The 17,307-nt window shown below is 43.8% G+C and overlaps 1 protein-coding gene across 7 annotated transcripts in view; it reads left to right on the forward strand.

The window, feature by feature from the left end:
* The window catches only part of zzef1 (zinc finger, ZZ-type with EF hand domain 1), a 315,777-nt gene that overhangs the window by 294,158 nt on the left and 4,312 nt on the right, over positions 1 to 17,307 (forward strand). For all 7 annotated transcript variants that reach the window (XM_069884994.1, XM_069884997.1, XM_069884995.1 and 4 more), the window contains 2 exons: positions 2,995 to 3,145; positions 12,688 to 12,759. In XM_069884994.1, coding sequence (XP_069741095.1) covers positions 2,995 to 3,145; positions 12,688 to 12,759 — 223 coding nt within the window. The remainder of the gene's footprint in view (positions 1 to 2,994; positions 3,146 to 12,687; positions 12,760 to 17,307) is intronic.

Genomic DNA, 17,307 nt, shown 5'->3' on the forward strand with positions numbered 1-17,307 from the left:
ACCTCACTCGCTCCCTCTCCTCTCACTCGTTCCCACCCATCTCACTCGTCCTCCCCTCTCACTTGCTTCCTCCCCTCACTCGCTCTCTCCCCTCTCACTCGCTCCTTCCTTCCCCACTCACTCCCTCCCTCACTCTCCTCTTGCTCAGTCCCTCACTCCCCTCACGCTCACTCCCTCACTTCCCTCTCGCTCACTCCCTCCCCTCTTGCTCCCTCCACTTTTACTCCCTCCCCTCTCACTCACTCCCTCCCTTCCCTCCTCACTCAGTCCCTCCCTCCCCTCTTGCTCCCCTCTCACTCCCACTCTTCCCTCTTGCTCACTCCCTTCCTCCCTCCCCTCATGCTCACTCCCTCCCTTCCCTCTTGCTCCCTCCATCTCCTTTCGCTCCCTCCCCTCTCACTCCCTCCCCACTCATTCCCTCCCCTCTCACTTCCTCCCCACTAGCTCTCTATCTCTCGCTCACTCCCTCCCCTCTCGCTACCTCCCTCCCTCCCCTCTCGCTACTTCCCTCCCTCCCTCCTCTCTCGCTCACTCCCTTCCTCCCACTCTTGCTCACTCTCTCCCTTGCCTCCTCGCTCCCTCCCTTCTCCACTCGCTCACTCACCCCCTCCTTACTACATTCATTCACTCCCTCCCCTCTCGCTCCCTCCCTCCCCTCTCGCTCACTCCCTTCCTCCCACTCTAGCTCACCCTCCCCTCCTCGCTCCCTCCCTCCTCCACATTCACACTTCCTCCACTCATTCATTCGCCTCCTCCCTCCCCTTTTCTCACTTGCTCCCTCCTTCCCCTCTTGCTCACTCCCTCCCTCCCACTTGCTCCCTCCCTCCTCCACTCCTTCACTCACTTCCTCCTTCCTCCACTCATTCATTCACCTCCTCCTTCCCCTTTTTCTCACTTGCTCCCTCCCTCCCCTCTCACTTACTGCCTCCCTCCCCTCTCTCTCACAATTCCTCCCTCACTCCTTCCCTACCCCTTCGTTCTCTCCCCCTCTCATTCGCTCCCTCCCCTCACTCGCTCCCTCCCCTCTCACTCCCTACCTCCCCTCTCACTCCCTCCCCTCTCACTCGCTCCATCCCTCCCCTCTCACTCGCTCCATCCCTTCCCTCTCACTCGCTCCATCCCTTCCCTCTCACTCTCTCTCCCTCCCCCTTACTTGCTGCCTTCCTCCCCTTCTCATTCAATTACTCTCTCCCTCGCTTCCCCCTCTCACTCGTTCACTCCCTCCCTCCCTCCCCTCTCACTCGCTCGCTCACTCCCTCCCTCCCCCTCTCAGTCATTCTCTCCCCCCTTGCTCGCTCACTCCCTTCCTCCCCTCCCCCTTGCTCCTTCCCTCCCTCCCCTTTCACTTGCTCCCTTCCCTCTTGCTCACTCCCTTCTTCCCTCCCCTCTCGCTCTCTCCCTCCCTTCCCTCTCGCTCACTCCCTCCCTCTCACTCGCTGCCTTCTCTCCTCACTCACTCCCTTTCTTCCCTCCTAGCTCACTCCATCCCTTCCCTGTTGCACACTCCCTCCCTTCCCTCTCTCTCCCTCCTTTCTCCACTCATTCATTCACTCCCTCCCTCCCCTCTTGCTCACTCCCTCGCTCCCACTTTTGCTCACACCCTTCATCCCCCTCTCACACTCTCTTCCTCCCCTCCTCGCTCCCTCCCTCCCCTCTCACTCATTCCCTCCCTCCCTCCCCTCTCGCTCATTCCCTCCCTCCCTCCCCTCTCGCTCATTCCCTCCCTCCCTCCCCTCTTGCTCACTCCCTCCCTCCCCACTCGCTCACTCCCTCCCTCCCCACTCACTCACTCCCTCCTTTTTGAATGGGAGGTGGAAATTGAAGCCCTCGGGAAAAACCCACGCATACACGGGGAAAACGTACAAACTCTTTACAGTCAGTGCAGGATTCGAACCCTGGTCCTGGTGCTGTAAGATGTTGTGCTAACTGCTATACTCCTTATAGTAAGGACTTTGGAAGAATTTACTAATTTTACTTCTCAGAGAGTCATGGTTACAGGACACTAATCATCACCCTCACAGCCCCTGCGGGCTTGGCGATCCTGATTTTGATGCTCCTGGACCACCTTCTTGATGGTAACAAGTCAAAGATCCTATCTGATAGATGATAGATGTCCTGAATAATTTTTTAGGGTCTATTTAAAAATCATTCCTGGACAACACCTTCATCACGACATGAATACCAACTTAAACATTGTGGTCAAGTCTTTGAGGTGAACAAATCCTGTGACTCACAAGCAGGAATCCAGCTCACTGAGCTATGACAGAAGCTGTAATGAGAATCCCGTTGGGAGTTGGGTTCACTGAGTCTACACTATATCAGGATAAAGGTGTTTTTGATGCAGAGGGAGAAAGCAAGATTCCCAACAGCATCTTTGCTAATGGAGGCTCTGTTTTGGGGTTGGAAGCAAGTAAAGATGTGAATAATTAAATTTGAATTTTAAATTTCGACAAACAACACATAACTGGCCCTTTCAGCCCACGAATCTGTGCTGCCCAGTTACAATTTTGAAGGGTGGGAGGAAACCAGTGGTGCAGAGAAAACCCAGGCACACATGGGGAGAACGTACAAACTCCTTACAGACAGTGCGAGATTCAAGCCCTGGGGCTAGCGCTGTAACAGCATTACACTAACTGCTACGCCAACCGTGCCGGGGATGAAGGATGAACGTGCGAGTAACTTGAACAACTTGTCTTGAACTTGACCCGAGAGATGCTCATGGAATAATGTTGATTTGGCATCTTCTCTGTCCAACTCTTTTGGAGTTTAAAGAATAAATTTGTTCTTCCCTACATGATGGGTGAGAAGTTCAACCTCTCAATGGGGAACAAATGAGCTTTTAAGTTTAGACAAGTGTGGGGCCGTGCTGTTTATATGATCCTTGGTTCAAAATGTTTGTCCAAGCCTTGCTGTGAAATCAGCTCCTGTGTAAAACACAACCTTGACACAGTGGTCTAATTGATGCTTTTGGCTTGTTTTGTCTCCCTTTCACAGTGGCTGTGACCTCACGATGCTGAGACCACTCTGGCAACTTTTCACTAAGATAGAAAATAACGCACACCGAGATCAGACTGGAATTTTCATTCTTCCACCTCTACATCGAGCCTTAGCTGAGCTGTTCTATGTTGCAGAAAAGCAGGCAACGGTAAGGAGATGTGTGTCTGACAGGGTGCATTGGAATTGCTCTTGCTGGTTGTATTCCAGCTTATACAACCTACATCTGTTTTATAACGCTATAATGGCTTTTCTGGAATGTGTCAAAATATGGAGGCAATATCCCCAGCGAAATTCAGATGAAACACTTTGAGAGCAGCGAGAATGAGGAGTTTGCTTCTATGTGGTGTACAGGGAAGGCAAGATAAATATGTTAAATAGAAAAGAATTGCTGTGTTCGGTTGATGGAATGAGAAGTGGAAGCTTAATTTGCACGTGGATATCACTTGGCTCTTCTGCTAAATAAACAATTCAACTTCATTGACCAGATTTAATGCCATTTTCCCATTACAAATTTCAATTTGTTTTTCTTATGCTTGTTTAGAAAGTTGCCACGAAAGAGTGCCGCAACGTGTTCTCAAATGTCTGTTGACATCGAGGTCCTAGTTTTTTTCCCTATTGCTTTATCCAACTTGTGAAGTCATAACATTGAGTCCAAAGTTAAAACTCAGATTTCAGCTTATTTCAAGCAAAACCAAGGAGATGATTATGGACTTCAGCAAGAAGTCAGGGGAACACGACCAAGTCCTCATCGAGGGCTCAGTAATGGAGAGGGTCAAGAACAACAAATTCCTGGGTGTCAACAACTCCAAGGATTTGTCATGGAGCCAACACATTGATGCAATCACAAAGAAGGCTCGCCAGCAGCTATACTTTGTGAGGTGTCTGAGGAGATTCGGTATGTCACCAAAGGCTCTCATAAACTTCCAACGGTGTGCCGTGGCAAGTACTCTGTCCAGTTGCATCACCGTCTGGTACGGAGGTGCCAACGCTCAGGACAAAGATAAACTCCCGAGGGTTGTTAATGGCCTGCGACATCACAGGCACCAGAATCTACTCCATCGAAGACATCTACATGAGGCAGTCTTAAAAAAGCAATCTCTATCCTCAAAGACACTCACCACCCAGGCCATGCCCTCTTCACTCTGCTACCATCGGTAAAAAGGTACAGGAGCCTAAAGGTGAGCACTCAGCGGCACAAGTTTCATCCCCGCTGCCAACAGATTCCTGAATAATCAATGAACCAAAGTGCTTTTCATGTACTATTTATTTTTTTATAGTAATGTCATAAGATGGTTATAATCTGAATGTTTGTACTAAGATGCTGCCTCAAAACACGGAGTTTCACGACTTGTTCATGACAATAATCCTGATTATGATCTTTAATTGTTCAACTCTAAATCTACAGAATCTATTGAATTGCAATGTGTAAAAACATTTGAAAGATACATTTCCTCAATAAAATGGCTTTGGTTGGCATAATCTTCTGGAGCCATTCCAATTAAAACAGTTTGGATCATGCATTGATTGTTGCTCTCCTGGCTATTTTGAATATGTAGAAACAGAATTAGTATTGGATTAATCTGGACCTTATTCTCTTAGAAGGTCATCACATTTACAATCTCGATACAATACCTGGTTCAGTGCTAGATGATGGAACATAATGTCATGGGCTTTAGTTCTCGTTGCCTGTTCTGCAGTCCTTCGTCATTTTACTCCGATAGTTTCTTTTCTTTGGCTTGGCTTCTCGGACGAAGGTTTATGTCCACGTCAGCTGCAGGCTCGTTTGTGGCTGACAAGTCCGATACGGGACAGTCTTTTTGAATAGCGCTGCTTTCTGTGCACTATATCAACAAGTCTAAATATATTTGATAAGATTGCACATGGATAATGCATAATTAAACCTTGACAGATGTCATACTGTCAAAACAGAGATGTCATGGACAATTAGCAGGGAATTTGCAATGTATGGAGCATTCATTCAGAAATACAGTTTTGAATAATTTGAATAAATTTGATATTAGCAATGACAGACAGAGGGATAGCACTGCACTGTTGCACCTGAAATTCATTACACCTGACATTTTCATCTCTGCTTGTGAGCAGCCCAATCCATTCCAAAATGCATTTTGATTTTGGCATCCAGCTCTGTTTCTCCAGCTATTGCAGACCAAGTCGTGAGGTTGTAAACTCAATAATGACTAAGCAAAGTTGCAAGCAATTCACAACTTTAAGCTTTGATGCACCATCAATTACCACAAAAGACCGAGGTTTTACTGACTCTAGACTGGAGCAGCTGTCAACCTCATCGAGTGATCATGGCAGGATGGATGGGGAGCATGCAGGGGGTTATGGGTCTCAGGAGGCGAGTTCAGCCTGCAGCACCCAATCACAGTATAACAGTGATCTACCACAAGCTTATTCATTGGATAGATCAAATTTCAATTAAATAATTTTAAAGAAACTTATTCTTTTTCATGAAATAAATAAGTTGGAATATTACATTTCCATTAAAAAAAAAGTGCAGTTTGAAAAAACATCAAGGGAAAAGGGCAGTAGAGAAGTTTGGTTTCATAGAAATGTTAATACAGGGAGTCAAGAAACAAGAGCAGATGAATGTAGGACCCTGATATGGGAGCTTAAATTCATTGCTATCGTTAAATGTGGTTTTGAAAATGGGCAGGAATTGCCCATTTTCCCATTTTTGGAGATTCAGAGGAGATTTGAAAAGTGTAGGAAGTTCATGGGGATACTGGCCTCAGTTGCACCCAATTAACCTACAACCGCAGTATGTTTCAAATAGTAGGAGGAAACCAAAGCTCGTAAAAAGTCCAGCAAAGGTAGGATCAATTCTGGCCTTGGTTCAGTGAATGGAACTGGGAAATGGTATAATTGGTAATCAGCATTATTCAGTTAGATTTATTTTGTTTTTTATTATCATTAAGAGAAAAGCAGGAATAAACATTTTCAGGTAGAGTTGACCAATTTTACCTGCCTACAGATGAGGTGAATTGCACTGGAACAGTTCGCTGAAGGTAAATTGGTGTCAGAACAGCAGGAGATGATTGAGGAGGGAGTTGTAAACAATGAGGCCAAATTTGTTGGAACAAACCTGGAGCCCTCGGCAGAGGGAATGTGTTGGGGTGAGTGTAAAAGGAAGATGGGAAGGCAAAAATATAGCATGAGAAAATGTTGGGAATTTTTTTAAAAATTAGAGACATGGTAGCACCCATGTGACCAATTAACCTACTAACCCGGTTTGTCTTTGGGATGTGGAGGAAACCAGAGCATCTGGAAAAACCCTGTACTGACCAATACTCTGAGAACATTCAAACTCCTTAAAGACTGTGCTGGATTCAAACCCGGCTCGCTAGTGTTCCTCAGAGCCACAATTAAACACAATTATACGATAGCTGCATTTGAGGTTTTTAGATACACCTGAATGTAAAGGGACTGGAGTGGATCACATGCAGATAGAAGCAGTGTGTTGGGCACAGACATCATGGGCTGTAGGGACTGTTCCTGTGCTGCATTGCTCTAAGTTAAGGCCCAAAGATGTGAGGACCAAAAGGAGACACTGTGTATATGTGGAGTCAAAGCATTTAGTGTGGTTCCAAAAGATCAATTGTGCATAGCTTCGTAACAGAGAAGAATGTCGTTGAAGAGGAAACTGAGAAGAATTTGCTCTGATTTTAAAGAAAAATCAATGCATGAAAATGTTTTGCTCTAATAGCCCTAAAAATGAATAACTCACAAGTCCCAGGCATGATCTGTCATGGAGCGTTGAGGGAAAAGGGTTAAGCACAGTGCAGCTGTGAGTGAGAATGGCACGGTGGTACAGCAGTTCTGTTGCTCCAGGAATCTGGACGTGACCCCAGAGACCTTGGTTAGGGTTAGGGAAGGACTCATCCTGGGAACAGGTCTGGTGGAGGTCTTGGAAGAAGGTGATGGTGTCTTTACAAGAGACAGGGTTGGAAAAGGTGAGAGACAGCTGAGAGTCAGTGGGTTTGGAAGAGATATCTGTAGAGAGTTTGTCTCCTGAGAGGGACACAGAGATCCCAAGCAAGGGGACAATGGTGTCAGAAAGAGTCCAGCCAGGTAAAATTAAGGGCCAGATGAAAGTTGGCAGTGATGTTATGTTCTGCACGGATACAGGAGTTAGCACCAATGCAGTCGTCTGTGAAGCTGAGGAAGAATTTGGGACACGTACCCGACAACGAAGCAGGTCTGGCTGGGGTCCACACATGTTCCCATGGCTACTCCCTGGATCTGAGGGGAATGGGGTGAGTCAAAGAAGAATTTCAGTGCGAGGCCAGGCAGAGGAGAGTCTTAGTCAAAGGGGACTGAATGGTTCTGCATTCAAGAAAGGAGTTGAGGTCCCTGACAGCCTCCTGATGGGGAATGGATGTGTAAATGGATCGCATGTCCATGGTGAAGACACGAAAGTGGGGACCGGAGAATCGCAGTTCCACAAAGAGGTGGAGAGCATGAGTGTTGTCCCAGATCTAGGTGGGAGGGGACTGGACATGGGGAGACAAGATAATGTCGAGATATTAAGAGACAAGTCTGGTGGGGCAGAGACAGACCATGACTCTCCTCACCAACCTAGTCTTGGATTCTTACCAACTGAGATACCCAAAAACTGCTAATGTGGAGTCTGGAGTGAATCAAGAGAAGCTGGAGGAACCAGCAGTTTCAGGGCACAAAAGTGCTGGAGAAACCCAGCAGGTCACACAGCATCCATAGGAAGTAAAGGGTCTGTCTGGGCTTTTCGTCAGAAATGGCAAAGCTTCAGTGCTCCAGCTTTTCTATACAGACATGGGAGCCTGAGGTCGAGCACTCAGTGGCACAAAGACAGTTCTTCCCCACTGCCATCAGATTCCTGAATGATCAATGAACCACAGACACGGCCTCACTTTGACTTTTTATTGTTGGAAGGTGGTTTATATGAATGTTTGCACTGAGATGCTGCCACAAAACAATAAATTTCAAGACTTATTCATGACAATAAATGTTCTCCATCCATCCATCCCCCCTCCCCCCACCGTCTCCACGCTGTAACATGCTCTTGCCTTCACTTTCCCAGTTTTGAAAGGTCACCAACCTGAAATACTGTGTTTCCTCTCCATGTTCTGCTTTCCAGTATTCAGAGTCATTTGCCTATTGACCCTGAATAGTTTATTTACTGTAACTGTTAAGAGAAACTCTTTAATCCTTTGATGAGGATTAAGTGAACTGATATACAAGCAATGGCAGGGTAAGTGGGTACAAGTTTCAGTTCTTTTGTACTTGTTGCTGGGTTTAATGCACTGGCTGCCTTTCTCACTCACCCCTTCATGAAATGAGGTGCCAGGGAAAATTATAAGAACAGGCTTACAATACCTTCTCCTCTGACGCCAAATTATTATCTTTCCTTGACAATTAACAGTTTGGCAGATACAGATTTTATCATTTAATTCTCTGTTTGGGTGATTCAAACTTCTGTTTGATTTGTGATTTATGCCCATTGCATTTTTTCCTTCTGGCAACCAGCGGGCAGCTGCTCGCTCAGATTGAACCTGACCAGTTGAAGAATGTGTGGATAAGGAGCGAGGGCTGCAAGACCCCTGCTCACTGTGCACAGGAGAGTGCACATTAGTGGATCAAAACCTAATTCTGCCCAGTGAGTTAAACAGGGATGTCTGTAGAAACTGTGATTGAAGTGCAATGCTCAAAAGTGCTGGAGAAGCTCAGTAGGGATAATAAAAGTATGTGAAGAAAAGAGGCAGGTGCCTGAATATAAAGGTGGGGGAAGGAGGAGCAGGGCTGGAGCACCTGCCCACAGGCAAGGGGTCACGATTCAATCCATTGTCAGGTAATTAAAAGTGTCCTATTACACAAAATTATTTTTGCCTTCTATAAGGCAGATGGATTCACCTCTACAGAAATTGCCTGAAGCTCCTCTTACAGTCAGATAAAAAGCGAGTTCCCCCCAGAGTCACCGAGTGTCCGTGGATTTTCCTTCAGCACTCTCGCAGCCTCTGCAGCCACACAGAGTCCAGTCCAAACTATTGGCGATGTGAGCTCCCAATCCAAACTTCCAATATGATTAGGAACCCTTCAGCGTCCTCTCGCATCCTGGTTCCCATACCTGATATTCCTAGTATTCAACGTTTCGGGCCAGTCTCTAGCAGTCCACAGCCTGGTGGGAGGCCCAGCAGCCCGCAGTCTGTGTGAATCATCAACAGCACACAGCCTGTGTGTTTCTTTTTTTTAATATTTTTTTATTTTTCACACTGAACCACATCAACCAAAATATGTACAAACTTCTCATTAAATATACACAGTGGCATTTTCTCCCTTTTTTTCCCCCTTTCCCTCCCTCCCCTCTTCCCACCCCCCTCCAAAACCCATAAACATTCAACATATACAAACAATAAAACCATAAAACAATATCTTCATCCAAAGGAAAATAAACAAGAAAAATGCGTAATCTATTTGTTACACACTGAATCAAGTCGTTTTGTCTTCTTATCATTTTAGGGGATGGAGGTCTGAGGCAAGGTCTCTCTTTTATGTTCCATGTATGGTTCCCAAATTTGTTCAAACAATGTGACTTTATTTTTTAAATTATATGTTATTTTTTTCCAATGGAATACATTTATTCATTTCCATGTACTATTGCTGTATTCTCAGGCTCTCTTCCATTTTTCAAGTTGACATTATACATTTTTTTGCTACTGCTAAGGCTATCATAATGAATCTTTTTTGCGCTTTATCCAATTTGAGGCCTAATTCTTTACTTCTTATGTTACTTAAAAGAAAGATCTCTGGATTTTTTGGTATGTTATTTTTTTTAATTTTATTTAATATCTGATTTAGTTCTTCCCAAAACGTATCCACTTTCGTACATGCCCAAATTGTATGTATTGTTGTTCCCATTTCCTTCTTCCAGCGAAAACATCTATCCGATAATGTTGGCCTGTGTATTTCTTCAACTTCAGAACCTCTCACTGGTCCGCTGCCGTAGTCCCTGTCCCATGAGTCGTTTCCTCTGCTTCTCCTTCTCAGACGGGGTGTGATCTCTCCATTATCTGGTGCCCTGCACCAGTCCTCCACTTCTCTGGAGTCTGCAACCCCGTAGGTACCACCATCATGGGATTTTAAATAAAACTACCATTAACAGGCTGTTCAAAGCCCGTATAGAGCTGACAGTAGTCAGTCTGGGCAGTTTGACCCACGGCAGCTCCAGGGTTTGGCACAGACTAGAAGGGCCGAAGGAGCCTGTTTCCAGTCCATGATGGGTCTGTGGTTCAATGGATATTTGCCCAGCACTTTTGTAGCACAAATGTCCCAACCTATCAACCTCAACATTCCAGCATGTCACAACCCGACTACTTGTCTCTGAGACTTCCTGCTTGTCATCAGAACCAAGATGGTGAAACTTGAATTCTACCATCGTACTCTTCAGAATATGCAAATCTAGGATGCGGGGAGTTGGTGGATTAAAGAGAGATGTTATTATAATTAGATGGAACTTTAACAGCACAATAACAAACCATCATCTTTTGTTTATACGCATAGAGTCTCCTCCCACCTTCTCACTACTTTGTGCATTAGAACACTCTTCTCTATCTTGCGTTGCGGTGAGCGCAACATGTTTACAGCGCCAGCAATTGGGACCGGGGTTTGAATCCAGCGCTGTCTGTAAGGAGTTTGTGCATTCTCCCCATGTCTGCATGGGTTTTCCCTGGGTAGATCTGGTTTCCTCCTACCCTCAAAACATACTGGGTGGGGGGGAGGGGTGTAGGTTAATTGGATTTAAATTGGATGACATGGACTCGTGGGCTGAAATGGCCTGTTACTGTGCTGTATGTCTAAATTTAAAAATTTTACATTTAAAAATATATCCTTAATACCTTGATGCTCATCATTTTAACTAACCCTTGCAAATCAAAGATCTAGCTCTGGTTTGAATAAAGTTGTTTTGCTTGAATTTCTCATGTATTAGAGAGTTTATAATATTCTTTTTTTTTTTTTTTTTTTTTTTTTTTTTTATTTTTCACACCATAAATCACATTAGCCATGATATACACTATTTCTTTTCACACATATACAGTGACTTTTTCTCCCCCCCCCCTTTCCTCCCAAACCACCCCCCCACCCCCCCCTCTCATCCATTTTAGGTATACTATCTAGGTTGCATTAAGCCAGTCAGACAATGTTGTCATTCAACCAAATTACACCAGAAATTCTACTGAGTCCATTCTTTTCTTTCCTTCTCCTTCCATCAACTTAGGTAATGTTTGTCCCCGGTAGGTTTTCGCTATTGTATTTAATGTAAGGCTCCTATACTTGTTCGAATATTTCAATGTTATTTCTTAACCAATATGTTATTTTTTCTAATGGAATACATTTATTCATTTAAATTTGGTAGTTTCTTCCTTTTAATTTGGTTATGTATTCCATTAATATTTAAAGACATATAGTTCAGCGTAGCCCTTTTATATTTTGTTTATCTTCTCTTTCCGTTTTTCCATCATTACCTTTCCTCCTTTTCCATTTCTGTTTTCTTATTTTCAACTCTTTATAAGACAACATTCCTACAACATCTAACATTTTCCTTATTCTCCTATTTCTATCTTATTTATCCCCAATCTCCCCTTCACCTCCTGAGTTGTCCTTTATCCCTTGTCGGACAACCACATCTCCCCTCTCCATTTGGATTTGCGAATCCACTCGCAAGCGTCAACTGATTTTGCAGTGACCGCTATTTCCCCCCACCCCGCCTCCCCCAGAAAAGATTTCACTTTTCATATGTCACAAAGGTCCCTCTTTTAATTCCCTCCTTATTCTCTCTATTCCATTACCTTCCCTTATTAATTCTTGTCTATACTATCCATATTTTCCTCTAAGTACAGATACATTCATGTATGCTCATTGTCTCTATTCACTCTTATACCTCTTTACCTGCATACATATCAATCGTGATCATTTTTACTCTCATTACCCGTCTTCATCCCTCAGTCTATTTTTGTCTTTACCCACATACATATCAGTCGTGATCGTTTTAACTCTCATTACCCGTCTTCCTCCCTCAGTCTATTTTTGTAATTGTTCTGCAAATTTTCGTGCTTCTTCTGGATCCGCGAATAGTCTGTTTTGTTGTCCTGGAATAAATATTTTCAATACCGCTGTATGCTTTAGTATAAATTTATACCCTTTCTTCCATAAAATCGCCTTTGCTGTATTGAACTCTTTTCTCTTCTTTAGGAGTTCAAAACTTATATCTGGATAAATGAAGATTTTTTGCCCTTTATACTCCAGTGGTTTGTTGCCCTCTCTTACTTTTTCCATTGTCTTCTCCAGTACCTTTTCTCTTGTAGTATATCTTAGGAATTTTACTACAATAGATCTTGGTTTTTGTTGTGGTTGTGGTTTAGAGGCCAATACTCTATGTGCCCTTTCTATTTCCATTTCATGCTGTAGTTCTGGACATCCTAGGGTCTTAGGGATCCACTCTTTTATAAACTCCCTCATATTCTTGCCTTCTTCATCTTCCTTAAGGAGAGTTTATAATATTCTTGACCTCTGATTTGATTTGGTTACATCAAACCCCTTTGTAAATGAAGTTTTGATTTGTGGGGGAATTGCCTTGCCATTGTATAGTTGTGGATGTGTAGTGAGACTAACAATCTATCTGATTGGCTGCAGGAGCTTGGTGTGTTACACGACTACTTTTTGGTCCTAACCACAGAAGACCACATCCACCGCTGTGTTGTGCAGGTGAGTACCTCTTTTAAATTGAGTAGATTTTACATTTAGATTCCAATTTCAGATTTATTGCCAGAGTACATACAGGACATCACATACAACCCTGAGAATCTTTCCTGCGGGTGTGGCAGAATTACCACTTATTGGCAGTGCAAAAAAAACTGACTCAATGTTCACATGTAAACAAATTTTAAAAAATGTAAACAAACTGACTGTGCAAATCAGGGAGGAAAAACAATCATTGAAGTCCTTAAATAAGTTTGTGGTTGAGGAGTCTGATGGTGGAGGGGAAGCAGCTGTTCCTGAACCTGGTGGTGCGAGTCTTGTGGCACCTGCACCTCTTTCCTGATGGCAGCAGCAAGAACAGAGTGTGCGCTGGGTAGTGTGGATCTTTGATGATCGCTTTTGATCTCCAAAGGCAGCATTTCCTGTAGATGTTCTCGATTGTGGAGAGGGTTTTGCCTGTGATGTTCCTGGCTAGTGTCCTCTACTTTTTGCAGGGCTTTATGCTGGGGGGTATTGGTGTTCCCAGACCAGACCGTGATGCAGCCGGTCAGCACACTTTTCACTATGCATCTGAAGAAATTTGCCAGGGTTTCTGATGTCATACCAAACCTCCACAAACTCCTGAGGAAGTAGAGACACTGACGGACTTTCTTCACGATGCCATTTGTGTGTTGGGTCCAGGAAAGATCCTCTGAGATAGTGACTCCCAAGAACTTAAATTTGCTCACTCTCTCCACCTCTGAATCCCCAATGATCACTTGAATGTCCATCTCTTGTTTTCCCTTCCTGATGTCAATATTCAGCTCCTTAGTTTTGGTGACATTGAGTGTGAGGTTGTTGTTGCTGTACCATTCAGACAAGTTTTCAATCTCCCTCCTGTTTGCTGAATCATCCCCTTCCTTTATACAACCCACGGCCATGGTTTCCTCAGCATATTTGTAGATGGTGTTGTTCTCATATCAAGCCACACAGTCATAGGTGTGAAGTGAGTAGAGCAGGGGCTAAGAACACAGCCTTGTGGTTGTCTGGCCATGATGAAGATTGTGGAGATGTTCCAACCAATCCTCCCTGATTGTGTGGAGTTCTGTGTGCAGTTCTGGTCGCCTAATTATAGGAAGGATATAAACAGAGTGGAGAGAGTGCAGAGAAGGTTTACCAGAATGTTGCCTGGGTTTAAGCATCTGGAGTATGGGGAGAGATTGGACAGATTGGGTCTTTATTCTTTGGAGCGTAGAAGGTTGAGAGGGGATTTGATAGAAGTATTTAAGATTATGAAAGGGATAGACAGAATGGATGTGGATAGACTATTTCCGTTAAGAGGAGGAAAGATTAAAACAAGAGGACATGAGTTAAGAATTAAGGGGCAGAGGTTTAGAGGTAACATGAAGGGGAACTTCTTTACTCAGGGAGTGGTAGCTGTGTGGAATGATCTTCCGGGAGAAATAGTGGCGGCGGAGTCAATTGTATTATTTAAGAAAAGGTTGGACAGGTATATGGATGAGAAGAAGATGGAGGGTTATGGGCATTGTGGAGGGAGGTGGGACTAGAAAGGGGTGTTTGGTTCGGTGCGGACTAGAAGGGCCTAATGGCCTGTTTCCGTGCTGTAATTGTTATTATGTTATTATTATTATGTTATTGTGGTCTGGAGATGTGGTCCAGAATCCATTTACACCGTGGGGTGTTGAGTCTCAGGTCTTGGAGTTTGCTGATTAGTTTTATGGGGATGATGGTGTTAAATGCCGAACTGTAGTCAATAAAGAGGATCTTTGATGTCCAAATGTTCCAGGGCTTTGTGTAGAGCCAGTGAGATGGAATCTGCCATAGACCTGTTTTCACGATTGGCGAATTGGAACAGATCTATGTCACCATTCAGACAGGAGTTGATATTTTTCATATCAGTGTTTGAGTTTATTGTCATGTACATAAGTACATCTGCCTACCTACCACAGCATGGTTAGTGTAGTGGTGGGCACAACACTGTCACAGGGCCAACTACTTGGGTTTAAATCCGGTACTGTGTGTAAGGAGTTTGTATGTTCTCCCCGTGTAGATTTCCTTTAGATGCTCCAGCTTTCTTCCACATTCCAAAGATGTAGGGGGTATTTGGATAGCATGAGCTTGTGAGCTGGAAGGGCCTATTACTGTGTTGTATCTCTAAATTAAATCGCAAGGGTGGGCTTTTCAGACAGGATGATAGGTACCTGGAACAAGCTGCCATGAGAGGAGGTAGAGATGGTGTTTCAAAGGCATTCAGATACAGATAAGAAAGGAAAAGAGGGATGTGAATCAGATGTAGGCAAGTGGGCTAGCCATCCTGGTCAGCAGGGCTGAAAGGCCCATCTCCATGTACACAGGGAAGTCAATTTAGAGGGAAGCAGAGAGCAGAAAGGAAAGGAGCTGCCCCCTCAGCCCAAATAAAAAATCAAGGCCGGTACATATTGATGTAGTGCCAGTGACCCAAGTTTGAATTCCATGATGTCTGTCGGAGTTTGTACGATCTCCCTGTGACCAAGTGGATTTCCTCCGAGTGTTTTGGTTTCCCTCCCCCGCCTCCTTGCAAAGACATATGGGGTTGGTAGGTTAATTGGTCACTTGGGTGTAATTGGGCAGCCTGGGCTCATGGGCCAGAAGGGCCTTATACCATGTTGCATCACTAAATTTTATGAAATGAGAGCTGCTGGAAGTAATCAGCATCTTTGTGGAGAAAAATTAGTTAAATTTTCAGGACAATGGCTTTACTACTGTTTTTTTCTACCCCAGAAGTCTTTAGGGTTTTAGTTGTGGATTTGCAATAACTGCATGTTTTCACTTTCCAGAGTAGAAGTTCAGTTTTTATCCAAATACAGATGCTAATTATTTCCAGCAGCCTTCTCTCTTAACATTTCAAATGAAGGTTTTTCCCCTCCACTAGCATTTCCTGCATGAATCAGGGAGTATTAGGTTTAGCTGGTCCAACCTGTTCTGCTGTTAAACTCCCCAACCATCTTACAATAAACTTAACCCTTCACCCAGTCTTTTGTGCTTTCATAGACTCTTGGTGCCTCCATTTAAAATATAGGAACAAGTCTCTCAGAACTCCCCGGGTCTTTTCCGTCCACTCTGTGTTTAAAAGTGCTACTGAAATACACTGTTTATTCTCTTGGGTATTTGAATGAGTGCAGAATTTTGCCATTGTTTTTCTTTTTGGAAGTTGGTCAGAAACTTGGCTCACTGAGCTTGTGATTAAATATTTAACAAAAGATGCTATCAAGGTAACTGCCTTAGGCTTGATTACTGTAGCCATAAACGCAGGTGTTTCCATGTTTAAATTAGGTTTGCTAAATTTAATTTTCTTTTGTAGAAGAAATTGCTTTGTTTAAACAGGTATCCGAATAATCAGACAGAATACTGCAGTGTTGTTATTTCTTGTTCATTTTTATGCAAGAGTGAGATTCCCTTTTGGGTTGAACTGTTTAAAGAGGTTTTAATATTTCTTCGCTGATGAATCACCCATTTAATTATTCAGAGAAATAGATCAGGTTAACTTCTGAGAACATCAGTACTTTGTAACAGATACGTTTATAGTTCTGCTGTGAAACTGTACAGATGCGCAAATAAAATGTGACGACATCGACTGGAACGTTTTGAGTTGCACTCAACTGATTTTTTTTTCTTGTTAATAAGTCGGAGACTGACCTTCCTCCATCAGATGTGTAAGATGGCCTCATTTGTGCACAGTAAAATTTGGATGCTGAGATTAACCTATTGGGCAGATGTTCCAGAGGGAACTGCTGCCATCAAGTCATTCAAACCAAAGTAAGTCTGTATTGTAAGTCAAGAATTTAGTGACTGACAAAGAGCCTAGCCAGTCATTGTGATCCATCCCAGACTTCAACTGGAGTCTACCAGCCTTTCTTTAACTCTGCAGTAGGAGATCAGGAGATAGGATGGAAGCAAAGCAATTTTTCTTTTAACTGGTGCAATGCACAAAAATGGGAAAGAAACTCAGCAGGTCACACAGCACTGAGGGAAAGTAACAGGCAGTCGGCATTTCAGGACTGAGCCCTTCAGGAGATCTGAAATGTCACTCTGCAGCTCAGCTTCTTTCTCTTCTACCCTCCCACTTGTATCCACCTCTTAGCTGTTAGCCTGCATTCATCTGTCTGTTTTTTGGCATTCCTGAAGTTCAAGAGTTCAGATTTCAGATTTGTTTTCAGAGTAGATACATAACATCAGACAACCCAGAGATTCTACTTCCTCACGGGCCAGGTAGAATTTCTACTGATCAGTAGTACAAAAAACTGTACACAATAAAAGATACAGTCACAAAAAAGAGAAATATTAACAAAGAAAGAAATGTGAGCACACTGTGCAATGCAGAAAATATATATTCAATAATCAATAAAGTGCACAAGTCAGAGTCCTTAAATGAGTCTCTGATTGAGTTTGTTGTGGGGGAGTCTGATGGTGGAGGGGGAGCAGCTGTTCCTGAACCTGGTGGTGAGAGTCCTGTTGCATCGAAATCTCTTTCCTGATGGCAGCAGCGAGAACAGAGTGTGTGCTGGGTGGTGTGTG

The sequence above is a fragment of the Narcine bancroftii genome, chromosome 6 (genome assembly GCF_036971445.1).
Source record: "Narcine bancroftii isolate sNarBan1 chromosome 6, sNarBan1.hap1, whole genome shotgun sequence".
Classification (NCBI taxonomy): Eukaryota; Metazoa; Chordata; class Chondrichthyes; order Torpediniformes; family Narcinidae; genus Narcine; species Narcine bancroftii.